We start from the raw sequence: 24,855 nt of genomic DNA on the forward strand, positions 1-24,855 counted from the left end.
CTCCATGCAACCTAAAACGTGGTGGGTCTAACTTCCTTCATTCCATTAAACTCTTAGTAGCTACTGACACTTGCGCCCCTGAGTCCAACAAAATCTTAAATGTTTTAGTTCCTATGGATCCTACCACTGAGCATTCCACCTCTGCATATGTATTTGTAGCACTGAAGTTAAACAGGAGCTCCCTTAGGGTCTTGGGCCCCCTCTGCCGTTTAACGATTGTCCACCTCCACTTCTCCATCCTCCACACTACTGATCCCCCCCCCCCCCTCCCTCCCTCTATTCCTCGGTGACTGGCTACATTGCCTCTGCACATGTCCCATATGACCACACTTATAATATTTTATACCCGCTGTAAACACTGTTTGTCTATCATGTACCCCCATTGCCACATCTATTTCCTCACATTGGATTGCCAGCTGAATGGCCGATTACAAATCTTTCGGAGTCCCTTCACGCACTTTCACTATATATGCACCAGTAACCCCCTCAAAAATACAACAAGTGTCTTATCTTATTCTGTCTGCAAATTTCTCTACCATCTCCCCCTGTTTCTTCGTCATTGTACTCAACCTCTCCCTAAAGCACTGAGCGCTATTCTGTTTCTTGTACCTCCTTCAACAGCTTAAACTGTCCTGCCTTCCTTAAGGCCTCAGAACAGCTTACATATGTCTTTGCTTCACCTGTTAATCTAATCTTGGCTACACGTAACAACTGTTCATCCGACCACCATTCATCACAGCTGAAGTTTCGAGGTCCTCCACAAACAAACGCACATCCTCAGGTGCCTAGCCCGAAAATGGAATAATCAAACTCGCGGCAGCTGGATCAGTCTCCTGCTGTGGCATCCTAGGTAACAACGACTGATCTGATGCAGTTTCCCACTAATTTCTAGATGTTAATTCACTCCTCAACTGCATATTGTCCGCTGTCAACTGTGCTACCTTTTCCAACAGAATCCATATCGCTTCTGGTTATGACACACCTCGCGTTCCTGACTCTGCCATTGTGTTGCTTTTGTTCCCCATTAGTCCCAAAACGAAACAATTAAGTACAAAAATAACCCGACTCACTACACTTCAGTATCATCATACTCAGTAACATTGTACTCAAACTAATACAAAAGTAATTAAATACCACGAGGAAAAAAAAAGAATAATAAATCTTACTGCCCCAAATACACTGACACCTACTCTGACAGCAAAAAATACTACGCCCATGCAAAATATCTACAGTGGCCTGCCATGAGCCATACTCAAAAACACAAAAAAGAAAGAAAATGTCCAACACTCAAAAGAAAACTGGTCAAAACTCTCTATATCTTGTGGCTGTAATGTAGGCAGTAGGCTCAAACATTGTACTGTACAGACGATGTCCGCTATTCTGACACCAATTTTAGTGGGAACTTCTGATGCCGAATGTAACAACAACACCAAATGTAGCGGGAGGAGGTAGGAGGCACCATATTAAGACTCGTCTGAGTTTTCCAAGTGATTTATTATTTCCAGCTACAGTGCCCTCATTCCTCTTGGTCTGCTTCACTGGGTCCCGCAATGCTGAGGACACCACTTTGCTGTCTGCAAAACAGCTTGGTGCGGAATGGCTACCTCAGCGACCCGTACAATGCCCCACTGTGTGTCGGCCTTGTACAGCCGTAGAGTTGCGTCGATGTCAGGATGGGCCGGCAGCCGACTCAGAGGCCTTCGCCTCTGCCTCCTCAGTGCCCCCCGCTGCAAGGCAACCCACGCCGTGTGTCCTCGCTGGCGTGAGTTGGATCGCGGCAACAACAAGCGCCCGCAATCTGGCACCTGAATTTGCGGCCCTTGCTCTGGATGTCTCCAGTGTGTGTTGGGAGCCAAGACGGCTGCCTGCAGTAGCGAGTTGTGGAGTGTCCCGCTGCTGGCTGGCTACAGACCCTGCGTTTGGCCTCAGAGGGCAAACCAGTGACCTGCCATGGAATGGAACACTGGCGCCCCATCTACTGCTGTGTGTAGCCCTTGGTGTGACAAGCTCTGTGTCCAGGAGAGCTGCCAAACTTGAATGCTTTGTTAGTGAACCGGCACCTATTTATATGCAGCTCTGCACCTCTGTTTTGCTAAACGCGCCACTCCGTGTCACATACTCATAACACTTAGGTTGGCCAGTGGGCTGCTTCTGCCTGTGAATTGCACCATGCAAACCACTGCGTGTACTTTTTCCGGCGGTTCTACGCCCCTGTAGATTCTATTTTACTTCGCAACTGCTGGTGAGTGTAACTCACTGTAAACAGGCCTGCACATGGTTGTAACTTGTGCGCACAGAAATATTGCACCAAAACTGACTTTTCCTATCCCAAATGGTAGTGCCGCTACAGTACTGATGTACATGTTAGTGAGCATTAAGAGAATTTGCCATGGTGGTTCCCAACGTCTAATACAAATGGTGATTTCTTGCAGCTGGTTTTACCCTTGAAGCAACAGTATTAATAATTTACCATTTGGTGAACTGATAAAGATGGGCTTTCACAGACCTGCACCCTGAACATTGTGATGAATCTTGCTACTGGCAGATGATCAACACCCATACTCATCATGTTGATCCCAGGCACCAAGATTCAGAAGTACTCAGGCCTGGCCTGAGAGTGCTGTAGCACAACTGTGCCAAGGTTGCGTATTGTTTGTGTGTCTCACATAACTCTTCAGGCCCAGGAAGAATACTACAAGATGGGTATTGTCTTATGAAATTTCATTCTATGACCGTGCACCTAAAGCTAATTAAGTATTTATTGAGCAGTTTCTTTTATTATCTCCCACATTCTTTCATTTCTGACATGTTTTAATGTGGAAATGCAACAACTTCTTTGTCAAAAATCCATCTCAAAGTACATCAGTTTATTTTTCCCTTTTTTGGTTTGCCCATATTTCTACATCAATTATGGTCATACTCTCAATGATTGGCTTGTACATGTAGTCCTTTGTTTTCTTTTAATTTTGTCACTCCATACCAAGGAGTTAAGTTGACCAGTTGCTCATTTATCTTGCCCAAACTTCTTTGTAATGTCTTGAGTTCCATTGGTTCTTAAAGTGATGCCCAAATATTTAAGTATATAGATAGTTTTAATCTTGCTGAATTCTTTATCAAATTTGGTTGATTTGCGTGAGGAGGTCGTTGGTCCCATCAGGTTAGGGAAGGATGGGGAAGGAAGTCAGCCATGCCCTTTCAAAGGAACCATCACGGCATTTGCTTGAAGTGATTTAGAGAAATTGTGGGAAACCTACATCAGGATGACTGGACGTGGGTTTGAACTGTTGTCCCCCTGAATGTGAGTTCAGTGTTGCTAAATAACACACTACTCTGTATTCCATCATTTTAGTGTTTGTCACAACCCAGTTTGAGTATTTTTCATGCAGTTTCCTGAACATTTAACTGTAGTCATCATTGTCTTCTACAATCAGGACCTGGTCTTCTTGTTCTGCAGGGAATCTCATTGGATAACATTTCCTCTTCCAATTTTGCAAATCATCTTCTAAGTATACTTTAAATAAAGTCGGCACTAATAAGCCCATTTTCTTAGATCCTTACATATGGAGAAATCTTGGGAAATTTTGTTACCTACTTTAACTGTACTGTTGTGACCTTCATTCAAATTTCATCTTGCCTAGACATACCTATTACCAATACCAAAATTCTGCATTGCTACCCACATATTAGTAGGACTGTATCATATATCTTCTGCAGATCAATAAATGTCAAGTGATCCATCATTTCCCTTTAAAGCAACTTTTCAGTGCGGCATTTAAGAGTGAATATGATGTCTATATGTGAGTGTCCTGCTGTAAACCCTTTTTGCTCCTCTGATGCCATATTTGTGCTTCCTGTACAATCAGCGTATAGCAGAAATAGTGCAGGTCTTCTGTAATTTGCGTGATTTCGTCAGCTTTCTTTTTTAAACATAGATAAAATAATTACTTTTTTCAATTCATTTGGTGTTTCCTCACTATATAAACATTGTGTATTAAATATGTCCACCAGAATTTCTAAAAACTCTTAAGGAGCAGTCTTTGAAGTTCCACAAGTACATTCCCCGAGCTTGTAGCTTTCTCATTTTTCATTTGTTTTAGAGCTTTACTTATATCTAATGACTGCACTAGTCTTTGTTGTTTGGTTTCTGTTGAGTTTGCTGGATGGTTTTCATAACTGGCTGTGAATACTGCCCTATTTTCCGTTATGAGATTTTCATAATACGTTTCCCACTCCTCCACAGCTACAGGACCCATTCTTGCAATTACTTTATTTTGTATTTGCACTTCTTTAATTACCATCCACACTTTATTTATTTCTCTTCCTATTACATATTCTTGTTACTTATTCTTAGCTTTTGTTACTATTTTCTGTTTGTTGTTATATATTAATTTGTCTTAAATTGTTTTGTGTATTTAACTACAAGGTGTACAACTTTGCTTCCGCTGTTTTTTCCCCATCATTTGTGGCAATGCAACAAATTGGTTACACAGGTATCATTCAAAATATTTTCCATTGCTGGCCACTACTTTCTCCCATCTTTCAGGCGGTGTATGAATCCCGAAATTGTTCATCTTTTGAAGCAATCCATGAATCGATCCAATTTTGCTATGACTAAGAAATGATCTGAGCCACATTCTGGCCCACACATGATGCCAACGTCTGAGATTTTTCAATTCCATTTCTGCCTAACATTAATATAATCGGTGATTGATTTTAGGTTACGTGTGGGTTGGGTCCACATATATTTGATATACCTTTGTGAGAAAGAAAATAGTTATCGGTGTCTATAACTACAAGGACACATTTTTAATACATTAATATTTTGCATGCACCTTTAAAATGAACACTGCTCTTTGCTGTGTAGATAACTGAAGCTCAAACGTGATAGTATTATAAATAGTACTAAATGGATAGTAATAGTGTATTGTTACTATAATGAACAGATCAAGTTTCTGTGAGTTTCTTCTTTTGTTAATATATTCTTTGAATCATTCCACATGTCTAAAAATTCTCTTTCTTGATAGTGTGGGAATTGTGTTCCTCACTGAACATAACAAGTGGAAGCTGTGGTTTTGCTTGGTATGAGAGTAAAATGGATGGGTAAAGCCTGGAAACAGTGTTACAAAAAGACATTCCGATACTAAGCAATTCCTTTATTGGAACTTTACAGGTGCAGTTAATTGTAGAACTCATTTACAAAGGTAAGTAGCCACAAAAGTGTCTATGAACAAAAAGTCTCAGCTGAGTAGATCTGGTAATCCCCAGCACTTGTGAAGGTGTTATGAGTACACATGAGGGGTGCCCACTGTCTATGTGTCTGGAATCAGTTTAGACAGTTTTTTTAAGACAGCATGAGAAACATTGATAAAGTTCTTGAAATTGGTAAATGGCATTAATTTAACGCAATGATTAAGGAAATTTGCTGTACAAATGAATGGACCTGGAGGAACCATAAATTTATGTAATCTAACACAGTGATCCAAGCAAAATACAGTTACAAATAAATAAACTTGAGGTATTGTGAGTGAAACTAACCTGACATAGTGATCAAAGCAAAGTACAATATATATAAATAAATAAACTTGAGGTATGTGAAGCTAATCTAATGCACTGACTGCGGCAAATACAAAATAGAAATAAATGAACTTGAGGTACCGTTGGTGAAACTAATCTAACACAGCTGGGGATTTCAGTCTTTAATGTCCATATGTGTAGTGCTGCAGTGGTTTGGACATAGTTCACAAAAAGACGTTAGATCTAGCGCAACTCACTGTAATTTAATGCTGAAAACATGAGACTGTGTTGCAGGTGCTGAATAATGTTTTCCTGAAGTGTGGTATTAGTCTCCCCTACCAGTTCTCCATAGGCATCATGGGAGCCTCCAATGCTGTTTGCTTTATAGATACACAAAACCGACTCACTATTGATGTCTTCACGGGTAGTGTGCCTATCTGGTAGCACTACAGCAAGCCATTAAGTTCTGATAATGAAATTCCTTGAGCATAAGCTTAAGACCTAAGGAACATTAAATCACTACATTTGTTGTGTGGACAGTTTGGCTTTGGTGTGGGAAGTGCCATGAGTTGGGGATGCTTCCTGCAGCATGGTTTAGGGAAGAACCCAATGTACTGTGGCAAAGAGATGTTTGGCAGAGAGAACTTTTTTCTCAGATGCAGGTTTTTTGCAGAGCAAAGTATTGTTTGCAGAAGTGTGAGATTGTCTGCTAGAGCAGATGGCTGGTGGGCATGATTGTGTAGTAGTGTATTGCCACACAGTTCCTCCTTGTGTGGGGAGGAGAGGATGGTTTGCAGGAAGCACCAATTGTTGGAGGGCCATGGGTGGTGGCGTAGTGTCAGCAGGGCTGGAGCCACTGTTGATGGTGGAGCGGCGGCGTTGTATGCAGTAGCCTCGAGGCATCATATTGCAAGCTTGGCGCAGGGTTAACACCCTGCTGTGCCACAAACTGGGATGCACCTTGGTCGGCAGTCGTAGTCAGGCATGCTGCAATATATGGTTGGGAGGGGGTGCACAGGGGTGGGCGGGGGTGGGGAGGAGGGGTCTTGGTGGAGGGCACGGTGGCATGCTTGTGTTCGTACAGATCATTCACAGCAAGTGGCACACAATGTGTCCTGTACAGTTGGCATAATGTGCCAGTGCCATAGGCACCCACTGCTGGTGCCTCTTGTTGGTGGACCAGGTCATGCATTGTGGCAGAGGCATCTGGTGACATTACAGAGGTGGTGAAAGATGCCTCAGTGTCAAACAAATGGTGTTGGTGCCTCACAACTCAGGCGGGCACCAGAGGGTGGTCCTGCAGAAGAGGAGAGGCAGTGGGTGTTGTGGACGGCTGCTGGGACAAGTTGTGGTGTGAACGGCAAGGTGGTGTCGGCTCACATGCCCCAAACACTGCCTGCTGGGTCAGCAGCATCAGCTAGGGTACTGTTTTTGTTACTCGTTGCCACCTTAGTTTCAATGGTTGGCGGCATGCAAGGTCTAGGATAGTTGAGCCTGTATGTTGGCTTCAGTTGATTAGTGGATACTGTGGTGGCAGCACCATGGAGACATACAGAAAAAAGTCTTCTTCACATGCTTGGGCACAAGGTGTTGGCCTATGCACTGCGTATGGAGTGTTGGCTGACTGGTGTCCAACTGGAGCATGACCAGCAGCCGTGTGCAGAAGTCTCGAGGCACAAAGGACTGGTGCTCACTGTGGTGTTGTGGTGGCACCAGGCATAGGTACACCATGCAGTCGTGCAGCTGCTGCACAAAGGCCAGTACACAGATGGTGGCTAGCTGTGGCTGCTGCTCAATGAAGTCTCCTAACACAGTGAGTGGCTGCCTGTACACAACTTCAGTGGTGGAAACACCAACATTGGTTTTGTGGAACTCCTGCAAGCCTAGAACTGGGCAGTAATGCGGCATAGCAAGTTAAGGATTGACAGGTAAGGGCAGCTTTTAGGGTCAGGTGGAATCTTTCTACCATGCCGTTAGTGCCAAGGTGGTAACTAGTCATAAAATGGATGAACATACTGCTGGTTTTGGTGAGTGTTTTAAACAGGCAAGACGTGAACTGTTGTCTGTTTTCTGTCATCACATGGCGGGGCATGCAAAATGTGAGGCCCAGGCATCATGAAAGCGTTGGTCACTGTATCTGCTGTGATGTTAGCCAGCAAGAAGGCTTCCACAATATAGTGAATCTGTTGATCATGGCAAGGATGTGCTGGTGGCCTTTTGACAATGGAAGGGGACCTGCAGGGTCAGTGGGAAAAATTATGGTCCACCAGGGGAAAGAAGTGCTAGGGGCATGCACGTGATGGTCTAAATTAGAGGCACTTGCTGGCACGGGAGGCAGGTGTGGGTCTAGTTGGTGCAGTCCCACTGGATAACATGCCAGACAAAAAAGTCCTGCATGTTTCATTTGAAATCGAGGCTGGTATTTGCATTGTTGTGCAGTCTTAGCAGCTCGGAATCTGCTACCTTGGCAGTGGCCAGGGAAGTGTATTTGATGGGCCTGGTGAGGGAGCAGGAGCAGCTGAAGTAGTTGGCAATGATATTCTTGATGTCTGCCATATGCCATATGTTGATTGTCAAAGTCACTATGTATTCCTGCTGGCGGGAATGTCCAGTATATCTTAAATTCTTCTTCAATTCTATTTTGTATTATTCTGTTCCTCAATTTCCAAGTACAGTAGAGCATTGGTTATTTGAACTAATTGGGTGACTTGAGTATTAAAAAAACTAGTTTATTCAGATAATCGAACTGTATAGTTTTATTTACCAGTTTACTTATAAAAACTAGACATATTTATAATAACATGAATCTCCTTTATTACTATTAAGTCACACAGCTTAGTACGCAAAAAACATGTAATACATATGCATTTTGCATCTGCAGTGTATATGTATAGAATTATGGCTAAAACTCTTTAATTTTGGTCTGTCTAAGCAATTCTACTTGCTTATGAGCAGCTAAGTCACACACTTTTTTCAGGACAGATATCTGATATTCATCACTTTCATGTTGAACTTCAAACCATCACAAGCCAGTTTCTAAACATATAAATCTTCAAAAGCAGAAGGCACATTTTCATCTTCATTTTAGTTAAGATGCAGGTAGCATCAGCTTTATCAGTGATGAGGTTTACAATATTGCTGTCCTGCGTGATTTGGTGTCCTGTTGACACTTATCCCTCTCGAACACCTTCTTCATGGCAATTGAGTTCTTTTAGCATACTGAGCATTTCAGACATATCATTCTGTTTGTCATTTTCAATTAGACATCAAGAAATTTCTGCTGTACCCAAAATTTTATTCCAGGTTTTTTTTCCCAAATTATCTTCCTTTACAATACCTCATCTTACTCTCATCATGTAGTAAGCATCCTTCAAATCACTATTTTTATGATTTCATGACAGACTTTCTTCTCCCTCGTCTTCTATTTCTAACAATAACTTACATAACAGTTCTATTCTGCAATACCATTTAAAAGTCGCAATAACTCTTTGATCTGTGAGCTGTAATAAGGAGGTTATGTTAGTTGGAAGAAATATCACTTTTATAAACTCGTCTGTTTCGTTTCAGGTATCACTTGGTGAATGAGTTGGTGCACTGTCAAGGAGTAGCAGTTTTTTCTCCCTTCTACCATTCTTTAAATGATGAGCTTATACAAAGTGTACAAAACCTCCAAAAACCATTCGGTGAAAACCATACTATCCATGAAAGCACTCTTTTGTGATGCAAACAATAGGCATTGCAGACATATTAACGTATTTGGAAAAAAAAAAATACAGTTTCTTACTTCTACCAATGATGAGCATAGGCAATCAGTGACTACCAGTAGCAGCAGCACAGTGTAAAACCATAATACAATCCATGGTCATTTTAGCACCGCAGCTGCTAATTCATGATGTTTAACAAGATTTTTTTGGCAAAGGTTTCAGCAGCATTGTTAATGTTTTACAATTTACAACAATTTACAACCTTGGAGGATTGTCATTAAATTGAATTGCCTTTTCAGAAAGAATGGGACCAGAGATAAGTTTTTCTTGTGATCTTTTTTGTGCAAACCAGTTGTAAACAGAAGCATCTAGGTCTGTTTTTGTGGCAGGCTTCATAGTTTCATGACTTGTCGATCCATCAGTAGAATCAAGCTTATATATAAAATTTGTAATGCTTTTGTGTGTGTGTGTGTGTGTGTGTGTGTGTGTGTGTGTCTATAGACACACACAATCATGCTCATAAATTAAGGATAATTGCAGAATGTGGTGTCACACAACGTGGCACTACACGAAACTGGCACTAATAGCATAGGCACATAGGGAACACACACAACACAGATCTTTAAGTCCACGGTATTAGTGATAAGTTGAAAAAACCATCTCGAAACATATGCTACAAAACGCCACTGTTCTCTGTGTATGTACTCTGACATCAATATGGGATATCATCACCATGCACACGTACACAGGCCTCAAAATGGATTGGCATACTCTGGATCAGGTGGTCGAGCAGCTGCTGGGGTATAGCCTCCCATTCTTGCACCAGTGCCTGTCGGAGCTCCTAAAGTGTCATAGGGGTTTGAAGATGTGCAGTGATACGTTGACCGAGAGCATCCCAATGTGCTCAATGGGGTTTAGATCTGGAGAACAGGCAGGCCACTCCATCATCTGTTTCAAGGTACTCCTCCATGATGGCAGCTCGCTGGGGCCGTGTGTTATCATCCATCAGAAGGAAGGTGGGACCCACTGCACCCCTGAAAAGGCAGACATATTGGTGTAAAATGATGTCCCGATGCACCTGACCTGTTACAGTTCCTCTGTCAAAGACATGCAGGGGTGTACGTGCACTAACCATAATCCCACCCCACACCATCAAACCACGACCTCCATACAGGTCCCTTTCCAGGACATTAAGGGGTTGGTATCTGGTTCATGCCAGATGAAAACCCGGTGAGAATCATAGTTCAGACTGTACCTGAACTCATCCATGAACATAAACTGGGTCCACTGTTTCAGTGATCATGTACTGTGTGTTCTTGACACCAGGCTTTACGGGCTCTCCTGTGACCAGGTGTCAGTGGAATGCACCTTGCAGGTCTCCGGGTGAATAAACCATGTCTGTTCAGTTGTCTGTAGACAACTGTTCCAGTGGCTGCAGTAAGGTCCCGAGCAAGGCTACCTGCAATACTCAATGGCCGTCTGTGGGCACTGATGGTGAGATATCAGTCTTCTTGTGCTGTTGTACACTGTGAATGTCCCGTACTGTAGCATCTGGACAAGTTTCCTGTCTGCTGGAATCGTTGCCATAATCTTGAGATCACACTTTGTGGCACACGGAGGGCCCATGCTATGACCTGCTGTGTTTGACCAGCCTCCAGTTGCCCTAGTATTCTACCCCTCATTACGTCATCAGTATGTGTTCTTTGCCATTTTCAACACATAGTCACCATTAGCATGTCTGAAAATGGTTGCACACTTACTCAGTGCACCGTAATCTGACATGCACCAACACACACACCTCTGCGTATGTGGACTGCTGCCAGCGCCACTGTGCAACGACCACAGGTCAAATGCACCACATGGTCATACCCTGACATGATTTAAACACGCAAACTGCCCACCAGAGTCTTGTTTCACCATGTATCAGCATTATCCTTAATTTATGAGCATGAGTGTATATATATAATCGACCTAGTCACCTTGTACTCATTAGTTACCTTGGTTGCAGATTCACCTTCCTCTGACCTTTGTAAATTTACTTTGCTTGCTAAAGTTAACACAAGTGGTCATAAAAGAGCAAACACAACACAAATGATTACTGTTATCGCGCAATTTGGCAATGATGCAGGTGGGCAGGTGGGAGGAAGGGGCAACACATAGTGGAGGGAGGGCAGCATGTGGAACTAGCAAGCAAGTGACAGTTTGGCTAAGTGGTCATTCAGCTGATCAACATCCGGATACTCGATACTGTACTTTATGGCATATCAGACTAATCATTTGATGGACTGCACATATATCCATATGTAAATGCCTTTATAATGCGATGATTATGCTTTTATGGAAAGCAGTTTTGACATCAACGCACATAAATATTTAATTCCTACATTCCCCACAGGTTTCAGTGACTTTGAGCATATATCATCAACTCTTATTCATTTGTTTGAACTCAGATCAGTCAGTGTTCTGTCAACCTCTGACAGTATTACTGTATAACCTATTTCTTCTACATCAACTTCCTCCTCCTCTTCTTCTAACACACTTGTGGATATTTAGTTTCCATCAATAGGTCTTTAATGTACTCTTGCCATCTGCCTACCATTTTCACCTGCAATCAACAGAGATTTTCTCTTTATGCCTCATAGATTAAGATCTTTAGATTTTGCTTCTCAGAAATAATGTCTAATTTTTAGATCTGATATAAATTTTTCATAGAACAGTATATTTTTAAGTATTTAAGATGTTTCTTTCATCCATTGTGATTTAGCCTGTTTGCATTTCCTGTTAATTTCATTCCTAAAAATCCTATACCAATGTGTTCACTGAAACACGTGATATAGCTGCAGAAGCCTCTCTCTTCTCTCATTTCTTACCCTTGGCTCTTATTCTTCAGTAGTCCTACCTTCCATTTCATTCTCTATAATAGCATCCTATGATCTAAGATTATCAAATTACCCCACAAATATTTCATCGGTTCCTCCATATGTGCATGTATTTTCTGTATTTCCTCATCATCAACTAATAATCTCTACAACTGTCATTAAATTTGGTTTAGTTTCAGTCCACAAAAGAAGAGTTTGGTCACTGTATTGCTGATAATAGCCCTCAATCATGAGATTATTACAAGTCTGCAAAAGATTTTCCATGAAAATCATTCAAATCTATGTACCAGTGTGCTCATGCCATGACCCAAAAAAAAAAAGAATAAATCTATGTACAATGCAGAAGTAATCCTTAGAATGTGATGTTTAATTGCCAATATTCATGTTTCCACATAATCACCAGCCAATTGGATACATTTCTGCTAATGATGAACAAGGTTTCTGAAGCCATCACGGAAAAAGTCGAAACTCTGTTTTCGCAACCACAGTCTCACAGTTCTCTCAACATCTTCATCAAAAGCATAATGATGTCCCCGCAGATAGTCTTTCAGTATCAGGAACAGACGGAAGTCAGACAGTGCTAAATCTGGACTGTGGTGAGATTCAGTCTCTGAAGTTCTGCTATGGTGGCATGTGAAGTGTGTGATTTGGCATTGTCATGCTGCAGGAAAAAATTTCCCTTTTCCTTTCGGACCCTTGTTAGCCATCGTTTCAGAGTTCGCAATGTTGTGAATCAATCTGTCAACATTTTGCTTGTGAAACTTGGTGTTTGCTGTCCAAGGACATCCAACTATTTGTTTGTCACGCATGTCAGATGTTCCTGCCTCAACATGTTTAAACTTACTTGCCCAACAATGCACAGTACTCACATCAACACAGTCACCATTAACTGCTTTCATTTTCTAATGAATCTCCTTTGGGGTGACACCTTCTGCTGTCAAGAGTTCGATGACTGCATGTTGCTTAAATCACATTGACCAACAGTCTACACAGGGTTCCATACTTTACACTGTAACAACACATTCAATGCTAAGGCTTCCTGCCATCTGGAGCTGTAGAGAAGAGGCTACGGAATAAGCCAGTACCTGCCGCATACCAATGCTGCCAACTGTTGAAGAATTATGAAGGTGGAGGCATTACTTTTCAGTCAACCCTCGTAGCTTTGGAGAAGCTGATAAATGAAAACAAATCCCATTCCAGCATGATACAGGAAATTTTAATCTTAAAGTAAGACAAATGAATAGAACAATCCATTGTGGGGAAACTTCAGTCATCATAACAGAATTGAGAGAGGTCATAGGTTAATAGAATTTGCTGAATTGAACAGTGTTTGCCATTAACTCATTCTTCATAAATATAACGAATGTGAGTTGGACTTGACTAGTATCAAATCAAACTAAAAGTGAAATTGTTTATATTTTTTCAAACAATAAAGAAGTTAGACAGGTTTGACAGTCCTAAATCTTAAGATCAGCATCCTAGAAGTGAAGGTTGTTGAGGCTGGTGCTTATGATAACTAGATACATGTGAAAATACAAACAAACAATTTAGAATGAAAGAGCATTGTAACAGACTGTTACTGACCATTTCATGTGCAGTTTTTTTTAGGTTAAATTATTTACTTCTGTATTTCTGAAATTATTTAATCTTGAATAATCTCCTTTGCCTAGGATATTGTTAATGCTAACACACATGATACTTTAATGCCCTAAAATTCACCTATAGTGTCTCATTGGAGAAAACAGAATATGTTTGTGATATTTCTGTTACGGGTATGCCAGTTATTGCCACTCTATAGGTAATCTATTGCCAACATTTTCAGGTATTGTCATCCATGTTATGTGCAGACTGTGACATATTGTGTACTATGAGGTCAATAATGAAGTAAAATTATAAGTTCAAAATTCAAGTGGTAAACTTTTTACAACTGCATGTAACATAAAATTAAAGTTGATAGCATTACTCAAATTTAATCTGGCGACAAAAATACTTGTCTGATTATCTGATGTTGCCCTCCATCATGATTTTGGATTTCTATCAACAGTTCACTGCCTGGAGGAATCCCATGTGCAAACTGGTTCTATATAAGGCAGATGACACTAGGCATATAATGAACCTTTTGATATTTATTACACTTTAATTCTTTGCACAAAACAGAGTGAAGTAGAGATTGACAGAACTTTGGAAAATGATAAAATTATGATTGCTAGTGAATGGGTCCTAACCAAAGTCTGATGTACGTACAAACACAGTGGTAGAGAAAAATAGAGATTTGATGTTGGACTTGTTAAATAAGTTTATTTAAAATTACAAATTTTGAGTTTTCTTTACTTTGCACATATCATGTGACTATAGATACATTTAAATTTAGCACATATGACATTTTCTTTATTGTGAAATATAAGTTTCTTGCATGAAAATTGATTTTTCCAGTTGATAAACATCATAAAAAATATAACGTTCATTAATTTTTACAGTTACAGACTGTGTTTTGTTGCTAACAAATAGGCAGCTTTCTGTTAATACATACATCTAAACTGTGTATGTGATTTTTTGTAGAACAATAAGAGAACAAAGAAAAGGTGTGTGTAATACTTGTTTACAATGTTATTTTTGAACTTGAATGTGGCAGTTTTTGTGCTGAAAAATATAATTTGGTTGAGGTACCATGTAATCTGAGTTTCAAAAATATACCAAATCTCATATTGTGACAGTTATTAATAGGCTGTAAAGTGCACTTCATGATGTTTAACTTGATCCATCATATTACAAGTTGTGCTAACTACAGTTGCACTGTACATGTATGTCTAAATGATGCTCTCTTTATGTGATATATATGCTGCTGCATTACTGATGATGTTATACATCAAGATTTTTCCCCCCTAATTTAGTATTTACAGTTCATGGGCTTGAAAAATTTCCCTGCTTGCGTGTGGAGGTGCCTCCAAATGGCGTTCGTGATGTTCCACGGAGGGGCGCTGTACAGCCTGGGACACCTCTTCCTAAACTTTGTCAGGATGCACTGGATAATATTAAAATCCAGCTCAAAGAACTTAGTTGTCAGCTCCGTCCTGGATTCAGCAACTACGACAAGTGAGTGCTATGCTGCATTTTGAGAAGGACGTGCCTTGTGACCCTGTAAACATTCTATGATATTTCAAAAATAATTCTCATTTATGAGTTGATGCTGTTAATAACTTCTTGATTTTTGTGTATCTACATTTTATTTTTATATTAGTCTTTTGGCATAGAGGAGGATGTTGTACGTCTAAAGTGGGGATGGAATCATTATAAATAAAATGTAATGGAAAAGGTCTTGAATTCCTTGAGAGGGAGAGGGAGAGGTGGGGGGGGGGGGGGAGAGAGAGAGAGAGAGAGAGAGAGAGAGAGAGAGAGAGAGAGAGAGAGTGAGAATAAAAGTCCTCTTAAAGTAACACTCAAATTTTTATTTCGGTAGCCATAGAACCCATATGAATTTTGTTATTGCTGATTCATAGAAATGCCTTTTGTAATACCAAACTAAATACTCTTAAGTACCAGTTGCATAGTTCTGCTGTACATTGATTTTTTGTCACAATTTAGAGTGACAACTATATGTTACAGGCTATCTTGTACATTACTACACACACCTGTACAAACCGTAAGTAATATTAATTTATTTGATATGTTTTTTGATTAAAGTTCTGCATGTCAATAACACCAAGTCATAGAATAGATGACAGTACATCCAGAACTTATTCACAAAAAATAATAAAAGTCTTAAAAGAATGAACTATGCAATTCTAGAATAAAAATTTAACTGGTAACTACAACAATGCTTGTATTATGGATCATCAGCTACTTGACCCTGACTGCTGCATAAAGGCTTCCAACAAGACTGCCATGAATTATAATCTTCAAATATGACATCCGCATTGCTTTTGTATGCTTTCTAAAATCACCAAACCAATATCCATTGTGTTATTGCTTTGGTATTTCTGTATCTCTTCACATCCACTGAAACTTCCATCCACCATCTTCCATCCATTTGCCTGGCATCTTACCACTGCTCCCATCTTTTTCATTTTCATTATGGTTATAATTGTTTTTCACTCAAGTCTGTCTTTTGATTCATTTCTTTGTTTTCCTGCCTCTCGCAGTATTCCCATCTGTTGTGTCCATCACTGCAATGAGGCAGATGAACACACTAGAACATATCAGACACTATAGAATGAGTAAAACATAAATGTATTTATTTACAGTACAGTATATACATTCTTGAGCATATATAACTTGGTACCATGGAGAATCTCCACAGGCTATCTCACTGTTCCACTTAGTACTGATTTAAAATATTCACCAGCAGTTGGAGTAGCATAGTGCCGTGCTAGGTTCATAAATTTCTCACTAGTCGCATGCTAGGTAAAAGATCTTACATTGTCATCCATATGCTTAGCATGATCCGAGAGTAGTCTATTGATTTTCTGGGCTGTTTTAAGGATTGCTCTGTTATTTAATTCATTGTTGAAGTTTATCTGTGCTAGAGGCAAACAGCATATGGTTGTCAGCAAAACAAAGGTATTTATGGTGTGTTCAATTAATAACTATTCCTTTGTTATCTCATTTGAAGGTTCTGAAAACTTCCTCTAACACTGCTAAGAATAGTTCTGGTGATGTGAAATCTCTTTGCCTGACTCCATGCATATGTCATTAAAAAAATTTAATGAGCAAAGAAAGGAGAATGTATTGGCCATTTCCTATTAGTTGGAATCGTCCCATAACTAGCCAGGACTGATTTTTGCAAAACCATGGAAAATGCAAATTAGGGTGGCTGGATCAGGTAAATGATACTATATTCTCTTTACAGGAACAGTTTTCCTACTTTTCATTCCTTTTTAGTGCACAACAAAGTTGAAGAGACACATCTACTTTGCAATAAAATGCTTCCTCATTTAATAATCAAATCAAATAGCTGCTCTTCATTACCTATTGCTAGCTTGATATCTGCGTGACTACACAGATGTTTATCATGTAACAGTAGTTATTTAAGTGATGTAGGAATGGATGGAAGCCTGGTTACAGTTAACAATACTACTTGTCAAGCTGTTAACAGAAACTAGTTCAGAGAATTTGATGATTTGCCAGAGTGACTAATAAGATGTATAATTTTACTTTGAATTCACAGGAATTCCTGATTTCTAACTTTATGTCAGTGGGCAGCTTATTGAAGATCTTTTAATTATACAGGATCCACAGTAAACCCTACATATGGTGGCAGTATTAACATTTTTTGTCTCATGTTGTGGTTACATAAATCTAATTCTACTGGAACTAGATCATTGAACTGGTAATGTTGTTCCTTTGAAAGAAGTCAGAGATGTAATGTGATGTCAATGTAAGAACACTCAGATGTTTAAATATGTTCCTACATCAGGAATGAAAGCAGACAAGCCACGCAGAGTGGCTGCGTAGTTAGAGGTGCCATGTCATGAATCGCTCAGTCCCTCTCGCCGGAGGTTCGAGTCTTCCCTCAGGCATGGGTGTGTGTGTTGTGCTTAGTGTAAGTTAGTTTAAGTAGTGTGTAAGTCTAGAGACCAAGGACCTCAGCAGGTTGGTCCCTTAGAAATTCACACACGCATGAACACATTTGAAAGTAGGCAAAGTAAAAAGGTGTCATTGCTCTGTGGAGCATACTTCTATTATTACAAAGATAACTACAGTCAGCTTCTGTAGGAGTCACTTTTAATCAGCCCTCATTCCCAGAAATTTTGTGTCTTCTGCAGCACTGATCAAGCCACCATTTTAAAGGAGATGAATATCAGCATGGATACAACAATGTGTAGGGTACTGTATCTGCTCTATTTTATTGCTATTAAGAATAATCTTGTTGCTTGTTAACCATGAGCTTCTACCAGAAGTATAAATGCCTGTTGGTTAGGAATAAGAATCATCATCCCGAGTATAAGTGCTGTATTATTATGATTATATATTCTTCATTTTGCTCCTCTTCTTCTTCTTCTTCTTCTTCTTCTTCTTCTATTGTTGAGGCCTGCTAAAGATTGCATTTCAATTTCACTTCTTTGCAGTCTTTTCTGTCTCTTCCTTTTTGTCCAGTAACGTATTATTCTCTCACTGTGCTGCTCTTTATTCTCCTCAGTCAACTTTGAATCTGTTTCATTTTCTTTCCTGTTTTGGAAGCCTTCTCTTTAGGGTGTCCCACATAAAATTGGTATGCCTCATGCCTGAGAGTCAAGTAACAGTGAGCTAACTGAAAAAGTAAATAATAGTAACCTTAAAAAACATATACACTACTGGCCATTAAAATTGCTACACCATGAAGATGACATGCTACAGATGCGAAATTTAACCAACAGGAAGAAGATGCTGTGATATGCAAATGATTAGCTTATCAGAGCGTTCATACAATGTTGGCACTGGTGGCGACACCTACATCGTGCTGACATGAGGAAAGTTTCCAGCTGATTCCTCATACACAAACAGCAGTTGACTGGCATTGCCTGGTGAAATGTTGTTGTGATGCCTCGTGTAAGGAGGAGAAATGCGTACCATCACATTTCCGACTTTGATAAAGGTCGGATTGTAGGCTATTGCGATTGCAGTTTATCGTATCACAACATTGCTGCTCGCATTGGTTGAGATCCAATGACTGTTGGCAGAATATGGAATCAGTGGGTTCAGGAGGGTAATACGGAACGCCGTGCTGGATCCCAACGGCCTCGTATCACTAGCAGTCGAGATGACAGGCATCTTATCCGCAAGGCTGTAACGGATCATGCAGCCACGTCTCAATCCCTGAGTCAACAGATGGGGACGTTTGCAAGACGACAACCATCTGCATGAACAGTTCGACAATGTTTGCAGCAGCATGGACTATCAGCTCGGAGACCATGGCTGCAGTTACCCTTGATGCTACATCACAGACAGGAGCGTCTGGGATGGTGTACTCAACGGTGAGCCTGTGTGCATGAATGTCAAAACGTCATTTTTTTGGATGAATCCAGGTTCTGTTTACAGCATCATGATGGTTGCATCCGTGTTTGGCAACATCGTGGTGAACGCACATTGGAAGTGTGTATTCGTCATCGCCATACTGGCGTATCACCTGGCGTCATGGTATGAGGTGCCATCGGTTACACGTCTCGGTCACCTATTGTTCACATTGACGGCACTTTGAACAGTGGACATTACATTTCAGATGTGTTACAACCCGTGGCTCTACCCTTCATTTGATCCCTGCAAAACCCTACATTTCAGCAGCATAATACACGACCGCGTGTTGCAGGTCCTGTATGGGCCTTTCTGGATACAGAAAATGTCCAACTGGTGCCCTGACCAGCACATTCTCCAGATTTCTCACCAATTGAAAACGTCTGGTTGATGGTGGCCGAGCAACTGGCTCGTCACAATACGCCAGTCACTACTCTTGATGAACTGTGGTATCGTGTTGAAGCTGCATGGGCAGCTGTACCTGTACATGCTATCCAAGCTCTGTTTGACTCAATGCCCAGGCATATCAAGGCCGTTATTATGGCCAGAGGTGGTTGTTCTGGGTACTGATTTCTCAGGATCTATGCACCCAAATTGCGTGAAAATGTAATCACATGTCAGTTCTAGTATAATATATTTGTCCAATGAATACCCATTTATCACCTGCATTTCTTCTTGGTGTAGCAATTTTAATGGCCAGTAGTGTAGTTACCTGTTTATAAGAGATGGTGAAAGTGGTGATCATTGGTATCCAGGCATTGCTGACTTCGTGTGGCGATGTTACCAGCAACACGCTGTAATTATGCAGGTGTGATTTTGTTAATTTCTCTAGGAATGTTCCATTTCAGATCATTTATTATGCAAGGATTGTCGGCATACACTTTTATTTTTAGTGCGTCCCATAAATAAAAATCTAGTGGTGTTGAGTATGGAGGTCCTTGTTCATCAGAGACCTCTACTGTCAAGTCCACAGTGTGATGTAGGCCATACTTTAGTTGGATGTGTGAGTGATTGCTGTGTCTTGTTGGAATACTGTATATAACTTACCTGTGTCTGTTAATTGTGCACAGAAAGAGTCAAAGATCTCTATAGATCTGTTTAAAATGTAATTGAAAATGTTGTTGTTGTGATCTTCAGGCCACAGACTAGTTTGATGCAGCTCTCCATGCTACTATAACCTGGGCAAGCTTCTTCATCTCTGAGTAACTACTGCAACCTACATCCTTCTGAATCTGCTTACTGTGTCCATCTCTTGGTCTCCCTCTATGATTTTCACCCTCCACGCTTCCCTCCAGTGCTAAATTGGTGATCACTTGATGCCTCAGAACATGTCCTACCAATCAATCCCTTCTTCTAGTCAAGTTGTGCCACAAATTCCTCTTCTCCTCAATTCTGTTCAGTACCTCCTCATTAGTTACATGATCTACCCATCTAATCTGAAGCACCACATTTCAAAAGCTTCTATTCTCTTCTTGTCTAAACTATTTATCGTCCATGTTTCACTTCCATACATGGCTACACTCCATACAAATACTTTCAGAAAAGACTTCCTGACACTTAAATCTATTCTCGATGTTAACAAATTTCTCTTCTTCAGATATGCGTTCCTTGCCGAGCCAGTCTGTATTTTATATCCTCTCTACATTGACATTATCAGTTATTTTGCTCCACAGATAGCAAAACTCATCTACTACTTGCCTCACATGTTTCAACATTTCTACGGAATCCAAACTGATCTTCCCTGAGGTCGTCTTCTACCAGTTTTTCCATTCATCTTATAGAATTTGTGTTAGCATTTTGCAGCCATGACTCATTAAACTGATAGTTTGGTAATTTTCACACCTGTCAACACAAGCTTTTTTTGGGATTGGAATTATTATATTCTTCTTGAAGTCTGAGGGTATTTCACCCGTCTTATACATCTTGCTCACCAGATAGTAGAGTTTTGTCAAGGGTGGCTGTCCCAAGGCTATCAGCAGTTCTAATGGAATGTTGTCTATGCCCAGGGACTTTTTTTGGTTTAGCTCTCTCAGTGCTCTGTCAAATTCTTCACACAGTGTCATGTCTCCCATTTCATCTTCATCTATGTCCTTTTCCATTTACATAATATTGTCCTCAAGTACATCACCCTTGTATAGATCCTTTATATACTCCTTCCACCTTAATGCTTTCTCTTCTTCACTTAAGACTGGTTTTCCATCTGCACTCTTGATATTCAAACAGCTGGTTCTGTTTCCTCCAAAGGTCTGTTTAATTTTCCTGTAGGCAGTATCTATATTACCTCTAGTGATACATGCCTCTAATCATTACAGTTGTCCTCTAGCCATCCTTGCTTAGCCATTTTGCACTTCCTGTCAATCTCATTTTTGAGACCTTTGTATTCCTTTCCTCCTGCTTCATTTACTGCATTTTAATATTTTCTCCTTTCATCGATTAAATTCAGTATCTGTTACCCAAGGTTTTCTACTAGTCCTCGTCTTTCTATGTACTCGATCATCTGCTCCCTTCACTATTTCATCTCTCAACGCTACCCATTCATCTTCTACTGTGTTTCTTTCTGCTGTATTTGTCAATCGTTCCCTAATGCTCTCTCTGAAACTCTCTACATCATCTGGTTCTTTCAGTTTATCCAGGTTCCATCTTCTCAAATTCCTACCTTTTTGAAATTTCTTCAGTTTTAGTCTACAGTTCGTAAGCAATAAATTGTGTTCAGGGTCCACATCTGCCCCTGGAAATATCTTACAGTTTAAAACCTGGTTCCTAAATCTCTGTCTTACCAATATATAATCTATCTGAAATCTTACAGTGTCTCCAGGTCTCTTCCATGTATACAACCTTCTTTTGTGATTATTAAACTAAGTGTTAGCTATGATTAAGTTATGCTACCAGGCAGCTTTCTCTTTCATTTCTTACCCCTGAGTCAGTATTCACCTACTATTTTTCCTTCTCTTCCTTTGCCTACTATCGAATTCCAGTCTCCCATGACTATTAAATTTTCATCTCCATTAACTATCTGAATAATTTCTTTTATCACATCACACATTTCTTCAATCTCTTTGTCATCTGTGCAGTTAGTTGGCATATAAACTTGTACTACTGTTGTAGATGTGGGCTTCATGTCTATCTTGGCTACAATAATATGTTCACTATGCTGTTCGTAGTATCTTATCTGTGCTCCTATTTTTTTATTCATTATTAAACCTACTCCTGTATTACCCTTTTCTGATTTTGTATGTATAACTCCGTATTCACCTGACTTATTGACCAGAAGTCTTGTTCTTCTTGCCACTGAACTTCACTAATTCACACTACATCTAACTTCAACCATCCATTTCACGTTTTAAATTTTCTGACCTAACAGCCTGATTAAGGGACCTGACATTCCACTCTCTATACATAGAATGCCAGTTTTCTTTCTCCTGATAATGGTGTCTTCCTGAGTAGTCCCTGCCTGGAGATCTGAATGGGGGACTATTTTACCTCTGGAATATTTTATCTGAGAGGATAGCATTATCATTTAACCCGACAGTAAAGCTGCATGCCCCTGGGAAAAATTACGGCTGTAGTTTCCCTTTGCTTTCCAGCTATTCAAAGTACCAGCACAGCAAGACCGTTTTGGTTAATGTTACAAGACCAAATCACTCAATCCTCCAGACTGTTGCCCCTGCAGCTACTGAAAAGGCTACTGCCCCTCTTTAGGAACCACTTGTTTGCCTGGCCCTTCAAAAGATACTCCTCTGTTGTGGTTGCACCTAAGGAACAGCTATCTGTATTGTTGAGGCATGCAAGCTTCCCCACAAACAGCAAAGTCCATGGTTCATTGGGGGGGGGGGGGGGAGGGGGGAAAAATGCACTTGGGGTCAATAATACACGTGCTGGACAATGCACACCAAACACCTATCTTCTCTGAGTCAAGAGGTTCTTCATGCAGAATATGTGTGTTGTCCTGCAACAAGTATCTGCAATTCTGGTAGTGTACATAATCTGAAAAAGAAGCTAGGCCTCGTCTGATATGAAGTAAAGCAAGGGATCCAAGTAAGCATTAGTATTTGATGTTAACAGCAAGTTACAATAATGAACTCTTTTCTCCTGATCCTCAAATTTCAACTCTTGCACCACTCACACAATAGGCTTTTAATTTTGCGTCTTTCAGTATACAATGACAAAATATATGTGATATGTCAACCTGCTGCAATAACCTCCTTATTGACTTGCAGAGACTTCTTGTAATGTCCATGCAAATTCTTTCTGTAGTTGCAGGGGTCCTCACTGTTGGTCGCCTATTTCTCTGCACATTCTGAACTGATCCTACAGCCCTCCATTTCTTGTGCAGCTCTTGAGTTGTGCTGGTCATGGACAATTTCCTGCCAGGATACTTCACTTGAAACATTTCCTTACATTCCTTGATGGAGCCAGTCTATGTAACACTCAACAATAGCAATTTGCTGTTCTAATGCAAACCACCCCATTTCTGTAACAACTCAACAGTACAAGCTTCTCACACCAACTGATGCACGAACACAGAGCTGCACTCAACTTTCAGATAAAATGTAATCCTGTCGATTTTCAAGACAGTGTTGCCAACTGACAAATAGTTCAAATAGAGATGATTAACTGATGTGTGAGGGGTACCCATTTTCTTTGGGACACCCTGTTTAACACTTTTGTTGTAAATTATCCCTTTCTGTAATTTCTTTTTTTCTTAGAAACCTATCCTCTTTTGCATCCAGTTGGTTGTTGACTTCTTTTGCCAAGGCTAATTAAAGAACTATTTGATTTATTTGTCGTCATCTATTTTATACAAATGGTTGAAGAATATCAATCTCCTCCCTTTTTTATTCTTTCTGTTATATTTTCATTATCCTCTCATATCTCAGAAGGTTATCGCTTTTGTGGACTCCATATTTCCTGTACACATCTCCTTTCCAATATTCATTTTTTCCTTTAACTTTTGATTCAGTATAAGGCATTCAGTTACATGTGGGCATATACTCTGATACAATAAGCTTCCTTTCAACATAAGACAAGAAATCCAGCCTGATTCAAAATGAAGTTGAAAAGATAACTCTCTAGTCACTACGCCTACAAATGATCTGAATAGCTATTTTATAGAACTGAAAATTTTTATGAGCAATATGGCAAATAACAAAGTTCACCATAAAGCTGCATGACTGATAGTAGTGTAATTCTAAACGGGTCTTTGTTGTTACTGACATAGGTAACTATCTTCTTTGAAAAATGTCAGTGTAATCAAGTAATTATTAAGATAAAAATAGAAAATAAACAACAGCTTTTTAAAATAACTGAGGAAGTAACTGTTGTTTTGAGTAATGGCTTTTCTTCCAATATACACTCCTGGAAATTGAAATAAGAACACCGTGAATTCATTGTCCCAGGAAGGGGAAACTTTATTGACACATTCCTGGGGTCAGATACATCACATGATCACACTGACAGAACCACAGGCACATAGACACAGGCAACAGAGCATGCACAATGTCGGCACTAGTACAGTGTATATCCACCTTTTGCAGCAATGCAGGCTGCTATTCTCCCATGGAGACGATTGTAGAGATGCTGGATGTAGTCCTGTGGAACGGCTTGCCATGCCATTTCCACCTGGCGCCTCAGTTGGACCAGCGTTCGTGCTGGACGTGCAGACCGCGTGAGACGACGCTTCATCCAGTCCCAAACATGCTCAATGGGGGACAGATCCGGAGATCTTGCTGGCCAGGGTAGTTGACTTACACCTTCTAGAGCACGTTGGGTGG

General features: G+C 40.2%; 1 protein-coding gene across 1 annotated transcript in view; it reads left to right on the forward strand.

Annotated features, from left to right (window-relative positions):
• Positions 1–24,855, forward strand: part of LOC124797979 — a 225,771-nt gene that overhangs the window by 43,709 nt on the left and 157,207 nt on the right. The window contains exon 5 of the mRNA XM_047261158.1: positions 14,989–15,190. Within this exon, the coding sequence (XP_047117114.1) occupies positions 14,989–15,190 (202 nt within the window). The remainder of the gene's footprint in view (positions 1–14,988; positions 15,191–24,855) is intronic.

The sequence above is a fragment of the Schistocerca piceifrons genome, chromosome 1, assembly GCF_021461385.2.
Source record: "Schistocerca piceifrons isolate TAMUIC-IGC-003096 chromosome 1, iqSchPice1.1, whole genome shotgun sequence".
NCBI classification, from domain to species: domain Eukaryota; kingdom Metazoa; phylum Arthropoda; class Insecta; order Orthoptera; family Acrididae; genus Schistocerca; species Schistocerca piceifrons.